At 43.8% G+C, this 26,128-nt stretch overlaps 1 protein-coding gene across 1 annotated transcript in view; it reads right to left on the bottom strand.

Annotated features, from left to right (window-relative positions):
- The window catches only part of Megf10 (multiple EGF like domains 10), a gene marked incomplete at its 3' end in the record, with an annotated part of 108,808 nt that overhangs the window by 31,981 nt on the left and 50,699 nt on the right, over window positions 1–26,128 (bottom strand). The window contains exons 6-12 of the mRNA XM_038330410.1: window positions 25,843–25,963; window positions 22,138–22,274; window positions 16,899–17,111; window positions 10,936–11,110; window positions 9,445–9,565; window positions 8,504–8,667; window positions 6,262–6,364 (exon numbers count right to left, since the gene is read on the bottom strand). Of these exons, the coding sequence (XP_038186338.1) occupies window positions 6,262–6,364; window positions 8,504–8,667; window positions 9,445–9,565; window positions 10,936–11,110; window positions 16,899–17,111; window positions 22,138–22,274; window positions 25,843–25,963 (1,034 nt within the window). The remainder of the gene's footprint in view (window positions 1–6,261; window positions 6,365–8,503; window positions 8,668–9,444; window positions 9,566–10,935; window positions 11,111–16,898; window positions 17,112–22,137; window positions 22,275–25,842; window positions 25,964–26,128) is intronic.

Below are 26,128 nucleotides of genomic sequence, written 5' to 3'. Positions count from 1 at the left end.
GCTTCGCAGCAGCCATTCTCACTTCAGAGACTCAGCCTTCTGTCCATCAAGGGAGAGATGGACAGACAGACAGGTACCCGCATGCATAAATATCTCTCTGTCTCTCTCTCTCTCTCTCTCTCTCTCTCTCTCTCTCTCTCTCTCTCTCTCTCTCTCTCTCTCTCCCTCCCTCCCTCCATTCCCCAGGCCCATAAGGTCTCAGATGTGGGTCATGTGCATTTGTGGTTAACTGGGCACTTGCATGTTAATTAAGCCCTTTGGTGTAGTTATTGACTTGAACTTGGATTCTCACTAAGGTGATTCTGGGATGCCGTCCTCCCAAGGCCCTCATGGTAACCATTTAGGCATCACTGAGGGGCTAAGGTGCCAGAGAACTACACTGGGATAGAGGGGTCCCTGAAGGCAGTTTTCATCTGCACCACAGGTCACAGCGGGTGTGTGGGACAGAAAGGCTGCCAAATTCTGCTTCCTGGGGCTAAGGAGAAGCCGGTCTCTTATCATCAAGACACCACGGGGTTCTCCTTCCAAGTGCCGCATTCCTGGCTGGGCTCAGGTGAACACCCTAACTCTCATTCCATTCTGCTGTTCCCATCTCCCTGTTATATTATGTCTTGTTCATCCCATTCATTTTCCTAAGGGGCTCAAGGGCTGATGCGATATCCTAACCCCTTTTCTGCCAGCTTAGCATTTGTGATGGTTTGAAACCAAACAGCCCCTATAGGGAATGGCATTATTAGGACGTGTGGCTTTGTTGGAGTAGGTGTGCCTTGTTGTGGGAAGTGTGTTGCTGAGGGTGGGCTTTGAGGCTTCAGATGCTCAAGCCAAGCCTAGGTCTGTCTGCGCTCTCTCTCTCTCTCTCTCTCTCTCTCTCTCTCTCTCTCTCTCTCTCTCTCCCTGCTGTCTGTGAATCAAGAAGTAGGACTCTCAGCTCTTTCTCCAGCACCATGTCTGCCTGTACACTACCCTACTTCCCCGCCATGAAGACAAAGGACTAAACCTCTGAACTGTCAGCCACCTAATTAAATGTTTTCCTTTGTAAGAGTTACCATGATCATGGTGTCCCTTCACAGAAACCCTAAGACAGTATTCAGTTTTCTTGCTCTAGTACAAAGACATCTTTGCGTGTTCTCTTTTCTTTGGTCACTGGAATGAGGCTTCTATTAAGAAATGGTCCCTGGACCCCATTATCATCACTAATTAGGATATAAGATATACAAGATTTCATTAAACAGACTGGAGAGTGCCACTATCTAGGCTACTAGGGTGACTTTTTGAATGCCAGAAAGAACGATCTAGTAATGACGTGCAGGTAGTATACCAGACAGTTGCCCCTGGCAGACATGCAGCTCACCCCGTATGCCAAGGAGAGAATGCCAAGAGATTTCCAAATCTTTTCAAAATTTGTACCAAAAAAAAAAAAATGCTTCATGGGCTGGTAAGAGCTTTCTCCTCTCTGCCCCACCCCTGCCGCCTCTGCATTTCCTTTCAGTAGGTGTTAGAAGGTGGCCAGGAACATACAAGTGGAAAGAGTTCCCAGGTGACAGTGATCGTGGCCAGAGCTGGGAACCAGGCCACAGAGTGCACGTGTTTTCAGACAGCAGGAATTAAATGGTGATTAGCCGTAATGCTCAGTGAATAGGTGTTTCTGGCTGACTGATCCCAGAGCAGAGAGGGAGAAACGCCAACCTGTTTTTTGCTGTTTTTAGGAAATACTTTATAAAGGCCGTCACTCCACGACTGCTCTAGAAAACCGCACATATATATACATCTCTATCTGTGCAAAACTAATTATAGTTCTTCTGGAATTTCTCAACCATTTCTGAGAAGCCAGTTTCAGTTCATGACTGTGTGGGGTGTGTTTGGTACACACACCGTTTATGGTATGTGAGTGCACATGAATGTGTGCAGTGTGTGTATGCACATGTACAAAGCCCAAGACACAGCCTAGATATTCGCAAGCCTGTGACAGAGTACCATGGGTCTCAGAGATCCTAAAGACTTAAAATATGTTCTTCTAGCCACAATGGCACTTCATCTCCCTGCCTCCCCATTTTCTAATGAGGTCTGTTTCTTTTGGATAAGGCAATCTATTGGCTGGAAATGTCAATAAATTAAGGTTTTAAATATCTGCATATGGTAAATGTGCATGTCCTTTCTTTGCAAAAATGGCGCGTTAACTTTAGAGAGGTTGCAATACTGAATGCACTTTGTATTTTGGCTAACTTTCACAGTATTTTTTGTTTGTTTCTGTTTATCGAGACAGCGTTTCTCTGTGTAACATCTCTGGCTATCCAGAACTCACTCTGTAGACCAGGCTGGCCTCGAACTCACAGAGATCTGCCTGCCTCTGCCTCCCGAGTGCTGCATTACAAGCATGAACCACCACTGCTCAGCCACAGTATGACATTTTACACCTAGGTAAAACATACTAACATTTGTAGACCCATTTTTCTCAATTTTAAAAAAAATGTTTGAAATTATAATTATGTCACTTCACCTCTTCCCTTTTCTCCATCAAATCCTCATTGTGTCCATCCCTGCATGCTCCCTCTCGGATTCACAGTCTCCTTTTAATTGCTATTATGTGTATATATACACATTATATATATATATATTATGTATATATAAAATTTGAATGAAGTCATGCCACTTGAGCTGACAATGTGCTCCCCTCCTTCCCCGGTCAGTAACCCTGTATTAAAAATCTCAGCATTTCTTAGGAAGATACAGACCTGAGTCAACATTGTGAAGTTTTGAGTGGTGTGACTCCAGGTTCAGAAACCCAATTTCCTTTAAAGATGGGATGGTGGCTGCTGGGTCTAAGTGTGTTCCTCCCCTCACTGCCACCTCTGCCCGTGTCCTCATTGGCTGAACACTTTGTAGCGTGTTTTTTTTTTTCCCCTTTGTTACTATGCCCAGGGGAAGAGCCTAGGCCCGGTGCTGCAGTTCACTGAGGACACACCCATTATATCAGACTGTACCCTCTCCAGCAAGTAATTCCTGACATGTCACATAGAGCAATATCAGCAACAGAGAAGAAAAGCGACTGATTCTCATGGCTCCCTGGGCTTATAGTAAAGATTTGGCTGAAAGCTGGCTCCTTAATGAGAAGAAGCAAGGCCTTCTTCCTGTTGTGAAGTCTTAACAAGGAACTTATTCAAAACAAACTTATCAGTGAAAAAAATATGAGCCTGTTCATGGCCGGCAACGAAATGATGCCCTGTATAAATATCACCCAGAATCTGTTCTTTCTGTTTAGAAAAAGTAATCCAGCTCTCCATTCCAAATGTGATCTGTTTTTAAATTTGCTGGAACTGTCTTTTTTCCCACGTTTGTTTGTGTCAAATGTGTTCTACGAGTGTGGGGGAACAATCTCTCAGCAGGTTCAGAGACTGACAACTATTCACACACCCGAGCCCATGGAAGACAGAGAAATGAGACATTGGGGGACCACTGGGTTGGCCTGAGAGCGGTAGAGACATAAGTACAGGCTGCAAAGCAAAGATACAGAGGGCAGCCAGAGGAAGGGAGGGAGGGAGGGAGGGAGGGAAGGAGGGAGGGAGGGAGGGAGGGACGGAGGGGGGGGGGGAGAGAGAGAGAGAGAGAGAGAGAGAGAGAGAGAGAGAGAGAGAGAGAGAGAGAGAGAGAGACATTAGGCAGGAAGCAGGCTGGTCACAGATGGGAAGGGGATTACAGGATCACATTGTGTGGCAAAGCCAGCGCATTCCCTCAGGAGCCTGGTAGGTCTAAGGCCAGATGGGATAATTTGTCTTACCCCATGACCCAGACTGTGGAATGCCAGGAACACATTTTCTGACTGGCTTTAAGCCAAGTCATCTCCTGCTTTTCTCATGTGACCGAGGGTGTCCCTTTCACAGGCTGGTTCTAAATCATCAGAGTAGGTTGACACCCAAGCTGTGACTGGTATGTCCAGGGACACCTCCCACTCTACGTGGATTTATAAGACAGAAGCAGGTTTGGTACAGCAGAGCCCAAATTAGATAGTGTGGCCTCTGTTAGGATCGATCAGTTTCACCAGATTGAAAGTGCCCCTTTGCCTCACTGAGGACACTGAGAATTTAATATCCATTTGCAAAACTCTGGAATCCTGGTGAGATGAAATTTAATGCCTGACATGATCAAGCTTCAACATCCGTGATGCAGAGGTGACAGGGACATACAAAGATGGACTTTTGTACTATAAAGTCAAGCTCACAAGTCAAGAGGGAACTACAGGGAGGAGGCCTTGAATCCATGGGTCACTCCTCCTGACAGCAAATGAAGTCATTGTACCAGCTTGGCCTATCTGACAAGGTGAGAGTCCATCCCTCTTTTCTTTTACCCACAACCAAAGAAACTCTCAGCAAATTCTGGGGTGAGGGCAACAGATCCCTCTGAAGGATTGCTGGTGACAGGCCATGTTTGTGAATCTGGACTTAATGTAGCTAAGTTGCCAGTGCTCCCCAAGTTAATCTAGCAGCTAAATCCCACTAAATTTCCATCTTGTTTATTTGCAGAGACTGGTGTATATATGCTGAAAGCCACATGGAAATCCAAGGGATCCAGCATGACCGAGACAACCATAAAATGAAGCAAGCGTGGGATTCTCACCCTTCTCCCTGTTTAAAACCTCCTACACAGCCACCCTAATCAAGGAAGAATTGAACCAGTTTGAGGACAAGCATACAGCCCAATGGAATTGACTAGAACATCCAACATAAGCTTCACATCTGTGGGGAACTGACTTTGGCTGGGAAGTTAAGACACTCAGTGGGAGAAAGAGTGATCTCCAAAACTGTGCGGAGACCACTGATTACAGAATGAAGTTTGGTCCCCCACCCCCCATCATAGCATAAAAGGTTAACTCAAAGTGAATCAAAAACCTAAGTATAAAGAAAGGTCTGAAAAACTTTAGAAGTCGGGGCTGGAGAAATGGCTCAGAGGTTAAGAACACTGCCTGCTCTTCCAAAGGTCCTGAGTTCAATTCCCAGCAACCACATGGTGGCTCACAACCATCTGTAATGAGGTCTGGTGCCTGCAGGCATGCAAGCAGACAGAATACTGTATACTTAATAAATAAATATTTAAAAAAAAACTTTAGAAGTCAACATAGAAATAAGCCTCTGCAATCCTGCATTAGGCAATGATTTCTTAAAATTGATACCAAAAGCACAAGGGAGCAACATCTGAAAATTGGGACAAGGTAGGCTTTAGCAAAATAAAAACTTCTGCTGCGAAGAATGCCACGGAAATAGCGGGAGCAAAAGTAGAAAATGCGGGGGGGGGGGAAGGCTTGCAAATCTTATCTGGTAAAGAACATTTATATAATGTGGTCTTAGAACTCAATGGTATAAAGAAAAAGAACTCGTTTAAGAATTAATGAAGGCTATGAATATATATTCCTCCCAAGAAGATGTACAGGTGGCCAATAAATGCACAGATGATGGATCCCCAGCGTCATCAGTCACCAGAGGAACACAAAGCAAAACCTCCAAGAGGTACCACTTCACAGCCACTGTGACGGATGTCACCAGGAAGACGAGTGTGTGCCGGGGAGACAGACGCGCTCAGATGCTGCTGGCGGGAACGTAAAGTGTTCCTGCCAGAAGAGCGATGTTCTTGCTCATGATTTACAGACTTTGAAGGCAGCACTAAATGTCCAAGCAAACCTGTACATCATGAGTAAAGATATCATTCTTCTTCTGGGATCACTATTCACCCGATAAGCTTCCCAGCTGAATTCATAAAGCCACATAAATAAGGAGGAGTTTCTACCCCATGGTTAGAAATTTTGTGCTCAATCATAACATGAATTTATCATGACTCAAACTTTTAAGGAAGGAAAAGTTTTTAAACTTTTATTTCTGGGAAAGAGTTTAATATTTTTATATGAACCAAATCAGGAGTAGTTAATAGTTTTATCTCTATGATGGTTCTAATTATAGTCTTGAGACTTATTTAAATTTTTTTCTCTCTCAATACTCAAAATATACCACAGAAATCTCGCTGGCCTACGTTCTATCAATGGGATCTTACATTTAAGCTCAATGAAACTGACTGCCCTTGGTGACTGATAAATCACACCTAACACATAACATTTCATGGACAAAAATGTATTCACTTGCTGGGGACTTTACTGCATTTTTTATTTTTTTTCCTGAAAAAAAAATGACCTGTGTGTATTTCTTTGAAGGAGGAAGCAACACCACCAGATACTAAAGCATTGGCTATTTCTTTCAAACACTGGCCCTAAGGTCATACCTGACCATCCAGGGAGGCAGCGGCAGTGGCCCGTGGTGGGATGGCAGCCGTCTGCATGGCTGCAGTCACAGCGCTCTGCACAGTTTAGGCCATATGTGCCATCCTGCAAGGAAGAGAACGCCAAAGCCAGCGATGACACATCTAAGTATTCCCATGACAGCGAACCCCAACGGCCCTGACATGTTTCTTAGGGACATACATCACATCCTCTCTCCCCATGATGCAAAACACACGCTTGCAGGGTCGCATTTGAAAATCTCCTCAACGCTAACTTAGGTTTGATCCAAGAATTAGAAGATGGGCACGGTGAAACCAATTGTGTCAGCTTATATGTATGTATGCATACAATAAATATAAGCATGCAATTGACTAAAAGAACCCTTTACCACACTCATGAAAATATGTTCATTTGTCTTTAATGATTCTTACAACATAGTTCAGCGTTGTGCTCCCTATCATTCTCTTTCCTTAGAGGAAAGAGGGGTCTTTGTCCACATAAAAAAGATACACATGCACACATACAAACATACACACACAGACACACACACTTACACATGCTAGACAGACACACAGATTAAATCGATGATAAGTACATAGATACATGGATATGGATATATAGATGCTATGTGTGATATACATATAATTGAGTTACGTTCTTTTCCATAATCTGTTGTCAGTGGAATACATGACATAATAAAGAAGACTGAAAATTAATTGTTATTTTCTCTAATAACTATCTTTCCTTCCAGGAAAGAGTCTACTCTGTGCAGAACGTTTTGATTCAAGACTGTAAATAACCATTACATTGGCAGCCTCCTCATCTGCCCCGTATGTACATGCTATTGTTGAGAGGTCCAATAAAGAGGAGACTCTTGGTGGATGGGCATGACCAATTAATTATTCATAAAGAAGAATGAAAAAGTTTTTATTGGTAGGGGAAACTTATTTTCGACTCCAGACCCTAGGAATTAGTATAGGGTACTACAGCCCTCTCTGTGTTACCCAAACACTGAGGAAAACAGCCCAGTGACTGAGGGTGGGGACATGGAGACAGGCAGCGGGTGTTAGATGACATAATCATTTGTCTAGAAACCAGCTAACCCATGACTTAGGCTCCACTAATGTTTGACAGGATTGCACAGCATTTAGCTCTCTTATAATAGATGTGACCGAACCGTCAGATTTCTCCGATTTACTAATACATCTACTGCAGAACAAGAGACAGCGTGCACAGGGGTTTCCACTTTGTCTATAATGAAGAATTAAAAGGCCACCTAACAGCCCAGTGGAGCTTTGTTAATCTGTCCATTGCTCTGAAGAGACATGGCAAAGATAGCTTAGCTCCTAGGGGCTTGGGGAACACAGAATAATGCGGGGCAGGAATCCTTTATTGGTTGGGAAATGGGTTGTACTTAACAAGAGGATGCCCAGAGGAGGAAAGAGAGGCCTGTGGAAGCCCTGTCTCTGGAAGGGCCCAATTCAGGGGATCCCATTGTTATCTGATAATGTCCTGGGGGAGAGAACCTACTACTGTTGATAGAAGGCTTGAGGGCCCCAGAAGAAATCATGACATAAACAGGGAAAGAAAACAGTCCAGGGCTTTGGAAAGCAAGCACCAGGTCACTTTAGAGCCCCCTTCCCATTTCACCCCCAGCTAGTCTGCAGCACCTACAGAGGAGAGTTTCCAATGATGCATGTCTCCAAATTAGGTCAAGGGAAGGGAGTAAGTGCTGCGGAGACTTCTGGGCCCCCAGAAATATTTACATCAACCGAGGCTGTTTCCAAACCTCCCTTTCATCACTTCAGTGCGTTTCTGTGACACCAGCCACCGCCCCCTTTTCAGCCCCCTGTCACTTCCCAGCCCAAAGCCTGCAGATTTCCATTATAATGGAAACAGAATATGCGGAGAGTTGACAGGCGTACACTGGGTGTTTGACCAATGCTGCTGCCTGGCTGCACCCCAGAGATGAGGGAATAAGAAACGGAAAATGCTGGAGTGGGGGGCTGGGAAAGCAGCATGGGGGTGAAAGGAAAGAAGGAAGCATTCTTTAAAGCCTGCCTAACTGATTTCCACTCCATGCCTTTCCAAGCCTCTGCCCACTTCCACTCATGTAACAGTTACTGAAGAATGGGTCACACTCATTCACCTCCAGTCAGGAAAAAACAAACAAACAACAAAGTGGGCAAAGGAATCAACCCTCCTGCATAGTCCTCCAGGCGTGGCCACCCAGAGCCCACATACCTGGCAGGGAAGTTCACATTTCTTCCCTCGCCATCCAGGCGCACAGGTGCAGGTCCCATCCAAGGTGTTGCAGGCACCCCCGTTGAGGCACTGACATGTTAAGTTACAGCCAAAGCCCCAAGTGCCACTGGGGCAGCTGATGGAACAGTCCACCCCGTGCCAGCCTGCGTGACAAGAACGACAGAGCGTGTGAGGAGACAAAGGCCGACCGGGAGCTTTGCTGAGCCCTTCCAAACCACGTCTCCCTTTAGAGACATCTTGGAGATGCCTAACAGCGCTGCCCAGCCCCGGTCGCAGCAGTGGCAGACAGTTTTGGCTCTGCCACAAAAGGCCTTCACCAGAAATGAAAAGGAACCCCCAAGGAAGCAAGCAGCCAACTGTGCCCTGTGATCGGTCAGGGATGCTAACACTGAGACGCACCCCTGGGCTACTGGGATGGGATGGTGGAGTGAGGTCACCTTTAATGGGCTGTGGTGGTTGGGGTGGAATGATAAGCTTTGTTTATTTCTATGGGAGGAAGTAGAAGGTTTGTTCTTGGAAGAATAGCCCCATCTTTGAAGCAGTAGCCATTAACCATAAAAAATGGGTTACCAAGATCCTGGCTGCATCCATGGAGGACACAGTCTGGGCCACACATAAAATCTGTGCTGGCTGCATTTCCTGTCATGCCTCCAAGTCAGGCCATTTGGGGGCATAGACATGTCTGCTTGTTTACCCTTCCCAAAGTCATGGACTCAGACTTTGAAAGCTGGCAGCAGCTTCAGAGATGACCAAATACGAGTTTCTTTCCTGGAAGATGAGGGAGGAAGGATGAGGGAGGATGAGGTCGCACTGAGTTTAGTGGATTTCGAGCTAGAGCCCTCATCTGTGTATCCTTCCAGTGACTCTAGGAGGTGACAGGACCAGAATCTAACAAAAGATTCAGATACCCATACTCTTACCTGCCTTACAGATACAAGAGCCATCCACAGGAGAACAGACAGCATCATTTTTACAGCGACAGTGAGAGGAACAGTTTATCCCATAGCTTCCCAGAGGACATGGGGTAGAGCAGTTAATTCCCTAGAGGAGTACAAACAGCAAAATGCGCTACCTTTTCCAACCGAAACCATGCCAGCACAAACGAAAATTCACTGCGGCGCTGCTAATTGAGCTTTCTCTCTCGTTTTAACACTCAATACTTTTGAAAGTTGCTATTATACTGTTTCTTATACAAGTTGTACATATTCAAGTGCAACCCTGGCTAGTTCATGATTATGATAAAATATTAACTAGGACATGCCAAAAGCCTGCTGACTTCTTTAGATTTATCTTTGTAACAGAACAAACCTTTCTCCCTTGGTTATGCAAGTAGACATATAAAAATAAATTATAACTGTAAGGTTATGGTCAACAAAAATATAAACACAAACTGTACAAATGCTTCGTGGGTCTCCTCATATAATATGCATTATTGTAAAAGGATACTCAGCCAGTGGTATGGTTCAATTTACCCAGCAGTAGGCATTAAACACAGAACTGAGTTACCAAAGGTGACTGGGGGACAATACTTTTCAAAAACTTTTAAGAGGAGGTTAATTTAAGGGTCAGCCAAAGGATTGTGACTCTAATCAGAAATGTCTGGGAAGGTCCTCTCTGCTCTACAACTTCAGGGTCCACTCTTTCTACATGATGTACCCCGGAATGATCATCAACATTTATCAGAGTTCAATGCTATCTTTACAACGGGATGAAAGAAAGCACAGTCACTGTGACCCCTTTTCAATAGCTAAGAAAGTCCTGGGGACCACAGGCACAATTCTGCTCTCATGTACAGGTACAGTTGTAGATGCTACACTCTCAACGGGACTTCAGAACTTTGCGCAACGCCTATAACGTGTGGATGTATCATGAATCAGAACTGATGCAGGATGTGTCTTTAAATTTTGAGGAGTTAAAACAGAAACTGCTGTAAATAATAACTAGGCTGGGTGGTGGTGCTACATGCTTTTAATTCCAGCACTTGGGAGGCAGAGGCAGGCAAATCTCAGCGAGTTCGAGGTCAGCTTGGTCTACAGAGCTAGTTCCAGGACAGCCTGGGCTATTGCACAGAGGAAAAAAAGAAAGAAAATAATAACTAACAATAACCACATGGAAAAACTATCTCTCTGTTGTCTATAGGTCACAATAAAACGACATAAGAAGTAATTATAATGGGCCATACTTCCTGATGAGTTCGAACAGCAAACATTAGTGACATCTTCATGGTTTTATTAGTGTTCTCAGTTATCAATAGGATGCTAGAGTTACTAATCTTAAACAGTTCTTCTCTCATGGATGCTATGGGTGGTTCAATCGCATTCACTCTGCTTCATGGTAGTTCACATAAATGGTGCTGCTGATGTGTTTGTTCCACACTGCGCATCCCTGCCTCCAGAGGCCAAGGTACTCACTTTGAATCCAGGGGCGCAGGCGCACCTTCCCGTCACACTGTCACAGTCAGCCCCATTCTGGCAGCTGCAGATCTGTTGGCAAGTTTCCCCATAGAATCCAGGAGAGCATGTCTCATTACAGTAGAGTCCAGACCAGCCCGGCTTGCAGCCACACTCTCCAGACATGGGATGACAGCTGAGAGACACAGGTGAAAGGAACAAGTCATTCTGGGTAAACATGACACTTCAGCCATGTGCAAATGTTGCTTTCTCAGTAATCACTATTTAGTGTGCAGGTAATTCCACGAACATGATTTAAGCCTAATTCTTATGGTGGTGCATTTAATTAATTGATGTTTGAGTGTTACTACAGAGCTAGTGAATTGAATCAGCATTGTGCCCTAGCCAAGTAGCTACAATAACCATATTCTTTTGTCTAAAAGGTTTTTTTTTTTTTTTTATTGTCTTGAACTGAAAGCACTAACTCAATAAGAAGGCAGCACCACGGGACACAAGTCCACTGTGAAATAGCCAAGGAATTCCAAAAGCAGCGACCTTGCCAACAAGCCTCTTCCCCCAACCAATCTACCTGGTGGTACAGCAGCAGCTGCCACCTGGAACAGTAGCCACATTGACAGACCAGGCAGCCAGCTGTTGCCCCACAGCAAATGGACACATCAGCTGTGCTAAGATGTTCATGCAAGTGAGTGGATACAATAAGGCCCTCTGTGGCACGCTGGCTTAAAACGTGTGCTCCTCGGCACAGGAAAACCTTGACAATCAAACTTGGCTGACAATAGAAAAACTGTATCGAGGTGCCTTAAAGCTTGTCAAAGGTTCCCCACTAAACAACTCTTGGAATAAAACCCATACCGTTTAATATGCTGACGTGATTGTACTATTTGTTACCTAAACCAGAACCTCTTAAGAGTGGAGAGGGAAATACTAAAACTTATCCCAGGACAATAGGCTTAACTAGCATGTCCCCGTGAAGTCAGAGATAGAGTCACCCTAAGACAATCATGAAGCCTCGGCCTTGGCCATTGCCATTTCTGCACGTGCTCCAACCCAGTAAAAGGCCTGCCTTGTGGTTCTCTCTTTATCTCTACGCTCAGCCACATGGCATATCTTTCAGCTCTACAAAAGCATCCAGAGTTCTGTCCTTCAAGAACATCCATGAGGCTGCTCCAATGTCCTAAGAGACACCCTCCCTTTTTCACCCCTCCCTCTCCATCTTGTCCTTAGTCTCTGCTGAAACAGCCCTCTTCCTAGACGTCTTCTCCACCCAGTAAGACTGAAGTAGGCCTCCCAAGTTCCCTTCCCCTTCCTTGGCTCCCCTGTTGAGCCTTAACTCATTTACCCCTACGACTTCCTTTCCCACCACGCCACAAGATCTAGGAGGACAGGAGTTAAATCTCTTGTGCTGCCCATCCCCTGCACATAGTAGGCTCACAGCAAAGACTGCAGGGCGAATTGATGAAAAAGGCATAGCTGTCTTCAGATCTGGGTCTCGTATCATCCCTGCTCCTCCCTCGCATCTCTGAGGCATGGCACAAGTACCTGTGTCCAAAGGCAGGGCTTCCCCTAAAGTTTGTTTCAAAAGTGTTAGTCTTAAAAGAAATTGCCTCCAATACCTGTGAGGTTCACTTAGGTGAAGGCAGACATTAACAATGGCATTTACAAGGCACTGACCTGGTGCCAGCCCCTGCAAAACTACCTACATGCATTCTTTATCTCAGTCCCCATGGCCACCTAAAGTGGCAGGCATGGTCCCATTTCACAAATGAGGAAACTGAGGCCTGGAACGGGTAAAGCTTATTCAGAGGTTCGCATATGTAGGAGTGGCAGAATCAGACTTCAACACAGCCTTATCTGTGTGTTTTGAAATGGAGAGAAAAGGAAGTTTGTTGGCAGCCTTCAGGAGAGACTCAATGCGAAAAGGAATTGCCAAAATTTAGGATTTAATGCTGTGATACAAAGTCATCAAGACTGTGAAACCAGACAAATTTATTTGAGTAAAATCTTAAATTTAAGAAAAGCAAAAGGAAATAAAATATTTTTATTTTTACCTGCTATAAAGGAAAGGACATTCTTTGGTAGAAAATGGCTTACAATTAAAAATCAGAAATATTATTCATAAATGCTGAACAAAATATGTGAATGTAAATGGGGGGCAACAGAGGAAAAGATATTAAAGGGACCCCAGTGAATGGCAGTCCAATGCACTGGTGTTCACAATGATTGACACCAGGATTAGCATTCTGCAACTTGTAATTAGGTGTAGGACACCTCAGCAGTTTGAAGGTACTCAATGGGCTCTCACTCATGCAGTTAATGGATAATGAGACCAACATGTGGAATATTGGAGGTGGAAGGGTGTTACTTCGTACCTGTTTTCTGTCAAAAGAACAAATTGCTTTACACATGAAAATATAATTATGCACATATGGAAATATTTGTCATTTTATATATGCACATAAATAAAGCTACTTTAAAAAAGTAATTCTTCAATTTAATAGCTAACTTGTAACAGGAGTCCAATGGGACATAATACTGACTGAGGCTCGTGACATGGGCCTGTGACTCCAGCTATTCAGGAGGCTGAGACAGGAGGACTGTCAGTTGAAGGACTATTTGGGCCATACTGTAAATTCAAGGTCAGCCTGGGCATTTCATGAGACTCTGTCTCAAGATAAAAACTACAAAAAGAGCTGGGGCTGTATCAGTAAGAAAGTACTTCCTAGCATGTGTGAGGTCCTGGGTTCAACCCCAAAAGACATATTTATTAAACCATAATGAGTTATTGAGCTTTCTTTTATTCCTTTCCTTATATGACATCTCCACTCAAATGCAATGACAATTGGGGGTCTCCTGGCTGGTTTTGACTGTGAGCTTGACGCAACCTAGAGTCATCTGGGAAGAGGCAACTTCAATTGAAGAGTTGACTCAATCAGATGGGCTAGGCTTGTGAGGGATTTTCTTGATCGATGACCAATATGGAAGGGAGCAGCCCACTGTGCGTGACACCATCCCTAGGCAAGTGGGTATGGACTATATAACAGGGTTGGGTAAGCATGAAGAGATGGAGCTCTTTCCTCACCATTTCTACTCCAGGTTCATGTTTGGATTTCTACCCTGACATTCCTGGGGGACAGACTGTTACCCTGGAAGTGGAAGCTGAAACAAACCCCTTCCTCCCCAAATTGCTTTTAGCTGTGCTCTTTATCACAGCATTAGGAAAACAAATTAGAACAGGTGGGGTTTGCAAACTCAGGCGATATTGTTTGCTAACGGCTACTGACTGTCCTTATTAACAAGGACTTGTAGACATATGCTATGCGCAGTCTAAGTAAACTCATTCTATCTTCTTGCTTTAAATCATATCCACTATAAAAGTTAGTTTTCCACCTGAAAGTCTAGGTCAGCAAAAATGTCTTTGGGTTCAATAATATGTATATATTAATATGACCAGTAAGTATATTTAAATTAATCTCAACTAAATAATGGGTTCCAAAATAAAATGGCTACAGTTTGGGGAATGCCTTTCCTAAAGAAGTGGGGCCAAGATCAAGGACAGTCTGGTCTACATAGCAAGTTTCAAGTCAACCAGGGGTATACAATGAGACCTTGTCTCCAAATAATAAAATCAAATAAAATAGTTTATCGAACCTGAGCTCTCTTGTGAGTGTTGCTTCATCTTAAAGATGAATATTGGTAACACAACATAACCAAAGCGTAAACGTATTTAGATGTTAGAGCCTGCCCTGGCTGTTGTTGCCTTTAGAAGCCAGCTGGCTAAAATGAGCCCAGGCTACCCTTCTGGATACTCCATGCACTTAGTCACTCTTGTCATCTAGCCAAATGCCAGACACGGAGTGAGGATTTCCAGGACCAGTCAGCTTCCGATGGATCTGCCAGGTGTCCCTACAGAAAACAGCAGACGAGACCCCCCCCCAGGATGAGCCTAACCTACACAGTAGAAAGTCATCGACTACTAAGGCTGCTCAGTTTGGCATCATATGTTTGTTTGTTGTGGTGCGACTAAAGCTAGCCTATCCCCACCCCTCAAGTGTGCCGCTCTCATCGGTCAATATGGGCATGCGCAGAACCTAGACATTATGTAAACCAGTAATTTACATTGCATTGTATATATGATTAATTACACAGAAAGGCTTTGGATAAGTTTATTGCATGAATTATATATAACGACAAATCTGTACTGCTTTATTAGATGAGAGGAAAGCAAATTAGGCTTTCAATTAAAGCAATGGTTCTGAGCCCTTTTTCTTTGAAAGGGCCCTGCATTTTACAGGGATGCTCAAGAGATAAGAATTAATAGATGGCTCCAGCTGTGTAGCCAACATGATAGATTCATGTAATCCACATTTAACTAGCTTTAATGGAAATTTGGAAAAGCTAATCTTTTAAAGTAGTTCTCATGACTAAGGGCATTTGAATTGTTTCTAATTCTTCTGAATATTTGATACATATCATTTAGGTATTGTTTTGATCTATGTAATTATCAAACAACTGCATCTACTTCTTTATTGGAGTATATACATTTAGTCTGATGGGGCCTATGTCAAAAGCACCACAGTCCTATGATGGCCGGGGGGGGAAGGGGGGGCTCCACCTGCATCTAGATGCCCAGTTCCACCAAAACCATGTCTCCATGCTTCTCCAGTTCCTCTCAGAATGGAGGTCTACTTTCATGCAGGTTTTAGGCTTTATTTGATTTCAGTTGTATCCACATATAACGAAGCAGTCTGCTGGTGATGTTGCTACATGAGGCTAGCCCTACTGTAGAGGAAGCCACACTCATGATTTGCACTTAATTGAGCCAGCTCCTTACGTATCAGAAAGTTGAAAATAAATCTTTTCAAACATACTTATCTAAATGTTTCATCTACAGTATAACAATATGTTCCAATTTAAGAAACCCAAAGTTGACCATACAAAGTTATGTGAGTCACTTGGAGTGCATACTTCTTACACACACACACACACACACACAATACAATACAAAATACATTTTTCTTGTGCTCATAACAATGGCTTAAAGAATCGACCAATCACACACCTTGGTTCCCCTTTAGCTCTCATGTGTTCGGGATTTGATGTGGCTAAGTACAAATGGAGTCCCATCTGCTCTGAACGCAAACAGAAGTCTTTCTCTTAGCATCTGAACTGTTGTATACTGCGCTACATTCTTGTCCGATTTATCTTTTCCAGAAGTCTACAAACAGGCAGGGAATTCTAAGTTCCATGTGTCTGCTCTGTGGAGGAGGGGAGAGGAAAAGACTAGGTGGGAAGATACTTTCCCGGGACTGACATCCATGTGTCTGCTCTGTGGAGGAGGGGAGAGGAAAAGACTAGGTGGGAAGATACTTTCCCGGGACTGACAAGGCACAGTAGGGTGGACAGGAGTTGTGGTTTCCTGTTCCTAGATTTCTGGAGAGGTTTTTGAACTGAAAGACCCCTGTGAGCTATTTTTTTTTTTCTTTTTTTGGTCAGAGCAATCAGTTCTGAAAGTTATTCCACATGTGACCGCCACATGTGAAGCCCGTTCACAAACCCCGCCCACTTCCTCTCTGCAGCCTTTCCTTCCTCCCCCAACTGTGCTCACAAGTAAAAGAAGCTGCAGTAAGCGCGCCTATTTCCACATCCCGCCCTCAGTTTAACCCCTGTCCCTCCACCGTCTCTTTGCTTCTCTGGGAAGGTCACACAATCCTTCTCTTAGGAAAACGTTCTGTTCATCTCAGCAGAATCATTTTACCAGTCCCCACCAACAGATAACATAACCTAATACCCACCAACAACCAATAACCTTAGCCCTTCGAACAGGGGCTTTCAGTCACTAGGTGAAAAAAAAATGTCCTTCAAGGTGATGATTTCTGTCGATGAGAGGCCATTCTTGCCAAGCCCCGGACACTCAAGTTAGAGTTTTAATAGACAATGCTTTTCCCGGGGCGGCTGGCACTCACCTGTGAGTATTGTCCAGGTGGCAGGGGCACCGCTTGTCACATTTGATGCCATACATCCCTTCGGGACAGAGGCGCGCCTCACAGAGTTCCCCTGCGAAGCCTGCTTCACACAGGCATGCTCCACTCACGTGGTAGCACTTCCCTCCGTTAACACACCTGCAGGGCTCCGCACAGCCAGCTCCATAGGTCCCGACAGGACATTCGTCCTGACACCTATTCAGACAAGAGGCCAACAGTTGGTTCAGAGGGGCCTAACCATGTACAAGTTGAAATGCTTTTTGAGCCCATAGTATTTCATGTTTGTTCCATTATAGGCGGAAAAGTCAAGAGATGGATCACTCTGGATAAGAGCATTAGCAATCATAAATGTGTAAAAGGGGGAACTAAATACAAACAAAAGACTCAAAGAATTCTGAGCTTCCGACATCAGATGTCCTGCATCCCAGTTTGTAGGTTTATAAGATGGCTTTGGGTTTTCTAACATTTTTTTTTTTTTTTTTTTGGCAAGTGAGACATTGTCCTCTGTTGGGAAAGATAGCCAAATGGCAAGGGAGAAAAACCAACCAAAAATTTCACCTTAGTGTCTTTTGAACAAAAAATGACGTGGAGGGGAAAGATGCTTCAGTAAGTTGGACAAGATAAGAAGCTGATGCTGGAGGACTACAGACAGTGCTCTGTGGAAAACATGGTAGTTACTGGGGAGAGCCAGCTCTCTTTCAGGTGATGTGAGGTGACGGAGTTAACATCACACACCTGGAGGAGTGCTCACCTCAGTAGGGAGCACTATCTCAGCAGCCACTTCTCATGTGGCTTCCCAGTCATGCCAGACTCCGAAAGAGCAATGGCAGAAAAACAGTTCCAAGAGAAACAGACTTTCCACTGTGCTTGGCATAATGATAGGGTGTGGTGGGCACCAACACTGGGATTCTAAGTATAGCGGGGAAGCCTTGGGAGCCTGCTGACATTTCGCTGGCTGACTCTGGCTCTAGCGTGCCGTAAGTATGATGCAGGAAAGAGAAAGGGCCTCCTAGGAGTAGGTTTGACTACTTCTAGACCATCTCCAAGTGCGCTTGTCAGCTGCCATCACTAACTGCTTAACCACTAAAGAAATTCTGGAGCAGTTGAGTGAGTACTTCAAATAAATTCAAATGTAGACTTTAGAGCTACCTTTGAACGCATATAGCTATTTCTAGACCAGAGTATTTTTTTTTATAAAGGTCCTCAATATTTTTAACCTTCAAGGTGCTTTAATAAACCAAGTCATCTGATTTTTTTTCCCTTTAAAGTGTACACTTTGGGCTGGAGAGATGGCTCAGCAGTTAAGAGCATTGCCTGCTCTTCCAAAGGTCCTGAGTTCAATTCCCAGCAACCACATGGTGGCTCACAACCATCTGTAATGAGGTCTGGTGTCCTCTTCTGGCCTGCAGGCATACACACAGACAGAATATTGTATACATAATAAGTAAATATTTTAAAAAAAAAATACCAAAAAAATTAAAGTGTACACTTTAAAGAAAGACTTCATAAGGTACAGAGATTAGACCTAATCTAAGGTTTTGCTAAACAGGCTGGCAAGAGAGCTTCTCAATATGTCTGAAGGTATGTCCTTGCAATTCAATGCCAATGGAAGAAACATTAAAAAAAAATACCACTTCCTCACCCTCTTCTGCGAATTTATAAACAAAACAATTGCTAAATTTTGGGTTGTTGGGATGACTCAGGGTATAAAGATACCCAGTGGCCTGAGCTGGATCCCAGAAGCCATGTGACTGAAAGATGAGCTGTTTTCCACATGTTGCTCTCTGACCCCCACACAGGTTCCATGCCCCACCCCACCCCCAACACACACAGTAGCTACATAAATATTAGTTAGGAAAAGGCTGGGCCTTGAGTTATCTGCATAATTTTAACAGGGTTTATTTCAATATGCTGTAAAGGCTGTTGGAAGTCAGATGTCTCAGAAAGTTATGTCGCCAGCCTCATTGTGTCTTGGCACAGGGTTTTCTTTTTCTTGCAAAGCAAAAGGTATAATAGTTGGCCCTGGCCTGTATTTACCTTTCTAGCCTCTAATTAGACATCCAACAGTTTCTAGTGTAAATTCAGAACCCATACACTTGGATTTGCTGTCCAGACAGTCACTGTGGGAGCTGCTTCTTCTGTTAGTGCTGCACCTTCCTGTCAGTAAGAGGTATGCATTTCTACCTGCCAAACGCAAACAGTAGGGCAGCTTTCTAGAAGAGACTTTGCCCATGTTTTTTCCCCCATCGCTGCTTTAAATGTGTACAAATGTATAAGGTAGAGTGTGATAATTCAATGCATGTATACAGAATATTTTCTACCTTAAATAAACATCACGGAGTGGTAATGCCCTTCCAGTTGGTCTCTAGCTTAAGACCATTTCCCTTTCGTGCCCTCCGAGTTGCTTTCGTGATCCCACAAGAAACAAGAAAGGCTATATCAGGAATCAGCAATACATTTTCTCAAGAAAGAGAGCAGAGAGCTGGGTGGTGGTGGCGCATGCCTTTAATCCCTGCACTTGGGAGGCAGAGGCTTGTGAATCTTAGTAATTTCAAGGCCAGTCTATTCTACAAAGTGAGTTTCAGGATAGCCAGAACTGTTACACAGAGAAATCCTGTCTTGAAAAACCAAAAAACAAACAAACAAAGAAAGAAATTTCTAATAGTGTTCTAGAGTTATGAGAAAGGACAATCATTAAGTAGATACAGACTGATAAAACACTAATTAATGGGGCACATGCTTACTGATGTCATTCTGATCACTACTTTGCATTGGACTGTAAATTTAAGGAAGAGGAAGTAAGGGGGGTTGGCAGCTCCTTGTCCTTTGGAGCACGTCAGTTCCCAGAGTGACCAGAAGAGCTGAGCCAAATTGTACTTCAGTGTGAAGGACTCTCTTTCTTCATCAGACCTGGACACCAGGGGTCAGCAGCCTGCCTTTGTAACATCTGAAGCTGCTGGCCTTGCTGCTGGACTGGGGGAAAGCCAAAGGCACTTTGAAGGTGCCAATTTTTCCACCAGCACAGAGAGGAGGAGGATGCCCCTTCATTGAAGACCAGTGCTGTGCTCCTCCATGGCTGAGTGGTAGCCCCCGACTTTGTGCCATTGTCCTGGTCTTTCTTCACTCTCAGAGTCGTACAGAACACAGGTCTGGCAGCGCTGTCTTGGGGTTCACAATAACAGACTCCATTACTGAGTCATGAACACTCACTAATCCTGCTTTGCAGGCATGTCTGTGTCCTATCATCAAAGGGCCACGGAGAAAGCCCACAACACACCATTAACACCTTGTAAGGCATCTTCAAGTAGAGCTCTGTGAGGATGCCAACTTCCCTGTACTGCATCTTCTGACCGCAGCACCCTTTGGGTCTTTCCACAAACCTCAAAGCCTCTTCTGTGTCATCCTTTGTGCGGTCCTGCAAGGCTGCAGGGTGCACCATTTGTCTCCCTGCGGTGGGGTGGCTGGCGTCCCCACATCCTGGCTATATTTGCTGGCAGCTGCCTGTGGTGGCAACCACTGTGGAGCGGCCCTGCTAATCACAGTGCTCCGGGCACACTGACGTCTCAGGACAAGTGAAGTGACACTTAATGATCCCCACCCTCAGGTCTCCTCCCCACCTCCCTCCACAAACTGCTCCACAGCCAGCCACTCACTGTGTCCTCTGATAGAGAAAAATGTGCTTCCTGTCATCCCTTGGATTGTATATGGTAATGACTTAAAACAGAGACTAGGACAGCAGTGAGAAACAGTAACCGCGCGCTATCTCTGATGACTTCACAGAAGCATGGGTAGAAGAGCAATCGCCCCACCCCGCTCCAGTTTTCCCCTTGCCTTTGAGTTTCAAAAATTTACTTGAAAATTAGGTATTATTCTCTTCCCCTGTGTTCCTAGTCAGCTGAGCAGAAGAAGCTCGCTGGTCTGGTAGGTGTGGTGTTTTTCTGTTGCTTTTAAAGTTAAATCTCTAAGTGAAATTTTGCACTGAAAGGTCTCTAGAGCTTAAAACATTATAGAAATAATCACTTAGGATCCTGCTTGGTTTTGTGCCTCTCCTCTTTCCCTGATCTTGTTAATCAATCATCTAATGACCTCATCTATCCAAAGCACAGCTGAGAACTAGGACGTGGGTAACAGAAACCACAAGGAGTAGCCCAGTTCTATATTGCAGAGCGTGTAATTGAGATGTCGGTAGTTCCTATATCAAAACACTAAGTAAACAACAAAATGGCTTTTAATCAAATTAAGTGGACACTTCTAACAAAAGACCTTAACAAAATGAAGGACTAAGGAGGCAATCAGTGTGAGGTAGCAACCAGAAATTGTAGACAAAAAATTATTTGAAGCTAATTTCAATAAAGCACAATAAGCCTGGACTTGTCACATTGACCTCCTGCTCGTCAAAATCAACTCAGAGCTTCCAATAGGTCCAATAAGAAAACAAGCTAATCATTAGAAACAAGCTAATCATTAACGTTGACTCATCTTTAGTGGTGGATACTATCACAGCAAAACTCAACAATCCCAGGATTTGCTTAAATAAAATAATATCAAAACTGGCAAGACAAAGAGTAAAGAAGCAGAAATGTGAAAGCAAGTTTTCCTTTCTCTAGAAAATACCCAGTTAGAGATGGAAAGAGAATTTATCTTAATTTATAAAATATTTAGAAAATGCATTTAATTAAAAAAAATCCAGACAGTTCCTGGAGAGGTGGAGAAGCATATAGTATCTGATCAAAAGTCATAAAATTAGAGCAAATTTTTGGAAATAAAAAGCATTCTTAAGGCCATTCTGAAGAGACAGTACTTCGTATAAGTTCCTAAGGACATTTGAAAACCAATCTGTCAATGTCTGTCAATGGCCTTGTCCCTTTTCTCATTATTCTGCCATGCCTCAAACCTACCTAAAATAATGAAAATGTAAAGTCCTAAATACTCAACATTTCAGAATGACACATTCATCACAGGTTCTGAATAGTGCATATTCTATTGTCTTTTTTCTAACTTCCTTCCTGTTTTTCTCTAATTTCCTACAATTCAGTATTGGCTATTTTGTGACTCGGTTTCTATGCATTCAACAAGGATAGAGTTCTTTGAACACCTTTAGACTTTATGGATGCTTCTGAAATATTATATAGTAGTTATATATGCATCTTACTGAGCATGCTCCCTAGACTCTCCTTCTAACTCATTACGAAGAGTCACAGAAACTCAGGAGTGTCCTTACCGTTCCCCTGTGTATCCTGGGCTGCAGTGACATTGGCCTGTGGTGGCGTCACACGTTCCTCCGTTGTGGCACTGGCATTCTTGGGAACAATTCTTTCCAAAGCGACCCTCAGGGCAGGGCTGACCACACACTGTGCCCTGAATTCAAAGAGACTTGGAAAATTAGATGGGCCACCAGCCAGAGCCATGGAAGGCAGAGAAAGAAAACAGGGACAACAGAAAGGGAGGGAGAGATTTGGGGAACAGGGCTGTGAGAAAATTAGATTAAGGGCATTTTAGAACACTAAAGGTACATCATCTTTAAAATATGAGGAATTTCAGACTGAATTATTGTCCTGATAAGCCCAATTCTCAAGATGCACTCAGAGACAGCAGGATAGTGGTCCTAAGAAATTTTCATAATAAAAACTGAACTCTAATGTAGAGTTACATAAAATTATTACGTAAATACTCCTAGGCATTCTTCCCTGTGCCTTACATGCACCGTACGTCAACAATACTCACTGAGAATCTGCAACATCTGATTCCCACAGAAAACCCAAAGGCTACCTACTATCTCTAGCTTCTTTTCGTAAGGTGTAGCAGAGGAGGGAGTGGAAACTGAGGTTGGTATGTAAAATAAATGAAATAAATAAATAAATAAATAACCAAAGGATGTAACAGGGCATTAGGTTGAAACTGTATGTATTTGAGTTAGCAATAGCATGGCCTAAGAAAGACTTCTACAGGAATTAACCCTTGTTCCAGAAGAAAAGACACATTTTCAAGAATGTTCAATAAACATTTCTGAGGCAGACTCATTCCCTGAAGAGAACCCAACAAGTTACTAGGACATTTCCCCTCACCCTAGGAGCTATCCTTAGCGAGCGCAGGCATGTATATTCTAACCCTGTGTGGATGAAAGTCAAGACACGGTTCCAAGATCTCAATATATTAGTGGACGCCCCACGGTTTTCTGCTTCACTTCGCTATGTAACTTGGGCTAACAGTCTCTGATTTATTGGAGTTATAATCATTAGAATATTTATTGGAGTCATAATTAGTGCAAACAGCATTCCCCACATAACGGGATTTCCCTAATGTTTTTCATTGTCCTCTCTCTCTCTCTCTCTCTCTCTCTCTCTCTCTCTCTCTCTCTCTCTCTTTCTCCCTCTCTCTAGAGACAGACTGTGAGTACTCTGAAATTGGAGCCTAGCTAGAACACCAGATGGTCTTCTAAATGTTTATTCTGGATAGCGTAAGAAATACATTTTCCCTAACTACTGGCTACCCACAAAGGCAGTTGGTGAGCTAATTAAGTCTCCTCTGGTGGTTTCAAACTATCCACCAACAGGAAAGATTCTTCCACAGGCTCTTGGAGCCATAAAAGCCTTTGAGAGATGATTCACATTGGTGCTTAACAGAGAATCATCCACATGCCAGGCATTGTGCTAAGCACTGAGATTCAATAGTAAACGGCATTTGCCTGCCTTGTTCATGGGTGATGAGGAGAGCAGATACAAAAATAGCTTTAATCACTCCGTGTTAGGACATCCTATTGCACTTAGCGGAATATAATAGCATTACTGAAAGAATTATGGACTGAGGGCCAGCTAACAGCTGACCAAGGTTCTCACTTTCTCAGGGTCTAATTCTAATGACCTCTCATGGTCCCTCATAATTTCCAGGGATGCTCTTAAGATACTGGCTATGAATAAAGTCTAGTGTAAGCAAGCAGTGGAAAGGTGGTTGGCAGAGATGCGTGTGTGTGTGTGTGTGTGTGTGTGTGTGTGTGTGTGTGTGTGTGAGACAGGAATGCCAGTTCACCTTTGGAAACATCTAAAATAACAATATAAATAAGATGTTGCAAAGGAGAAATTTAAGTTGGCAATTCAGTTACCCACAGAGGAAAAAGAGTCTGGAAGCTTCTATTAAGAAACATCTGTTGTGGCCTAGAGGAAGTGGTTGAGGGCAGGTTCCAGGGGACCCACAGAGTGGATCCATCTGTCTACCTCCTGAACTCATAGTCCCAGGCTGTGGCTTCCACCTTCCCACGTCGTGACCTCTAGGTGACGAGGGAATGTTTCAACCTCAATATGAGGCGACCTCAAACTGAAACGCCTGTAGTTCTTCACTCAGAGATCTTGGGACTCCCTGGACCCTGTCACTTCAACAAGACTCTTCCCTCACCAAAAAGCAAGGGCTGTTGTTGGCAGAAGGCTGATATAGGGGTTGAGAGAACAAAAGGAGTCAAAGATAATCTGACATTTCTACTTTGGCTTCTAAGAGATGTTGGCTCGCACTCAGATCCAAGGGGCTGAGAGGCAGATGGTAGGTTAGTTTCCTAACATTTGCTTTGCTGGGCATGCTGGAACTACCCCCGTGATCCTTCCATCCTCAGGCCCTCAACAAAAGACTGCACCCCCAACTCCATTTCTTACCTAGCTCCCACACTTTGCTTTTAGAATCAGACTTTGACCGATTTCTGGCCTTCACCATGGACCTGATCAATTCATTGTATGTTTTCCCCAGGGCCCTAGATTAAAAGCTCTCCCTTATGCCAGTCATAAGGTCCATACCTATGTTCCTTGCTGACACTAAAGAGTAATCCTACCCCCACAAGGTAGGTGACATTATGACCTCAGATTACCAAGGTTGGAGTAACTAACAGGTAATTGTGTCACATTAGGGCTCGGGGCAGGGGGTAAAATAAAGATCTTGGGAAAGCGGAAGGTGACTATCTGAATGAAGTTCCCAGAGAGTGTTTATGTGAGAGGAGAGGGGAATAAGACTGAAACCCGAGAAATGCAGTGGACGAAAAGGATCAGGAAGAATCCTTTAGTAAGACAAGTGGGAGAGATGGCCATTGAAGAAGTGGAGAACCAAAAAGGTCAAGGCAGAGAGGTGGGCAGTCGGGCGAGTCAAAGCTTTGGAGAAACAAATCAGAATAAGAAGAGAAGGGTCTTAGTGGCTCTGACAATAAAGCCGTCACCACTGACAATAAAGAAACTGTTCAAGAGGTCCTGGGCAGATAAGGTAGTGTAGACTGCTCTTGAAAGACACTGTTTTCTTTAAGCAGACAGGTGTAAACCAAATCAGAGAAACAAGAACTAACACTCTTTCCTGGCTTCGCCTGTGAAATTAGTAATGCTTTCACACCGCATCCTACCGAGCAATAAGCCTATAGAATTATTACATAAAGCAAAAGCGTTCTGGTCAAAGTATGGGAAGCTTTGTAAGCCTGGCTTATTCTCACAATCTCATCAAGTTCTACAATTCTCGGTCGGCTTGATTTCCTTCAGTGTTTCTTCAGACTTTTCTAACAGCCTAGTGCCTTCATGTGACATTTACCCTGCTAAGAAGGAAGCTGTCATAGATAGTAGCAATCCATGAATGTAATTGTGGAGGCAGTTATTGAATAATTTCAGCATTTACCAGTTGCTATGGTTATGTGTGAGATCAGATATCTGCTTCTTTTTCTCCTGGGGGAAATGCAGAGCCCATGGTCCTTCTTACTTCCACGGGAGTTCTTAATACACTCATGGACAAGTGTGGGTGAAGTTACCTCTGGCTTCTCTGATCTGAAGGATTTGTTTTTAAGTGGCTACTTATTTCAGTGTGGGAATTATAGCCACTGTTGCTACTGTCTTTTGTGCTAAAGTCTCCAGAGGACATTCGCTTGTGCGTCCTGGAATGTGTCATTATTGGGGGTGGAAGGGACACTTACCATCCAGCCAGAAGGGCAAGAGCACTCTCCAGTTACGTGATGGCACACACCTCCATTTTGGCAGGGACATCTCTGCTCACACTGTAGCCCATGTTTGCCAGGGGGACAAAGATCTTCACAACTGAGGAATTTAAGTAAAATACAGGACACTGCTATTTATCCAAGCACACGATCCTCAGATTCACAGACACATCATCCAGAACCCTAAAATATACAGCCTGTTCTCATTCGATAATTATTAACATAATCTGCATTCAGAACACTAATCACAGTGGCTGGAAGCATC

This window comes from Arvicola amphibius, chromosome 5 (assembly GCF_903992535.2).
Source record: "Arvicola amphibius chromosome 5, mArvAmp1.2, whole genome shotgun sequence".
Classification (NCBI taxonomy): domain Eukaryota; kingdom Metazoa; phylum Chordata; class Mammalia; order Rodentia; family Cricetidae; genus Arvicola; species Arvicola amphibius.
This window is presented reverse-complemented; position numbering and strand designations above follow the sequence as displayed.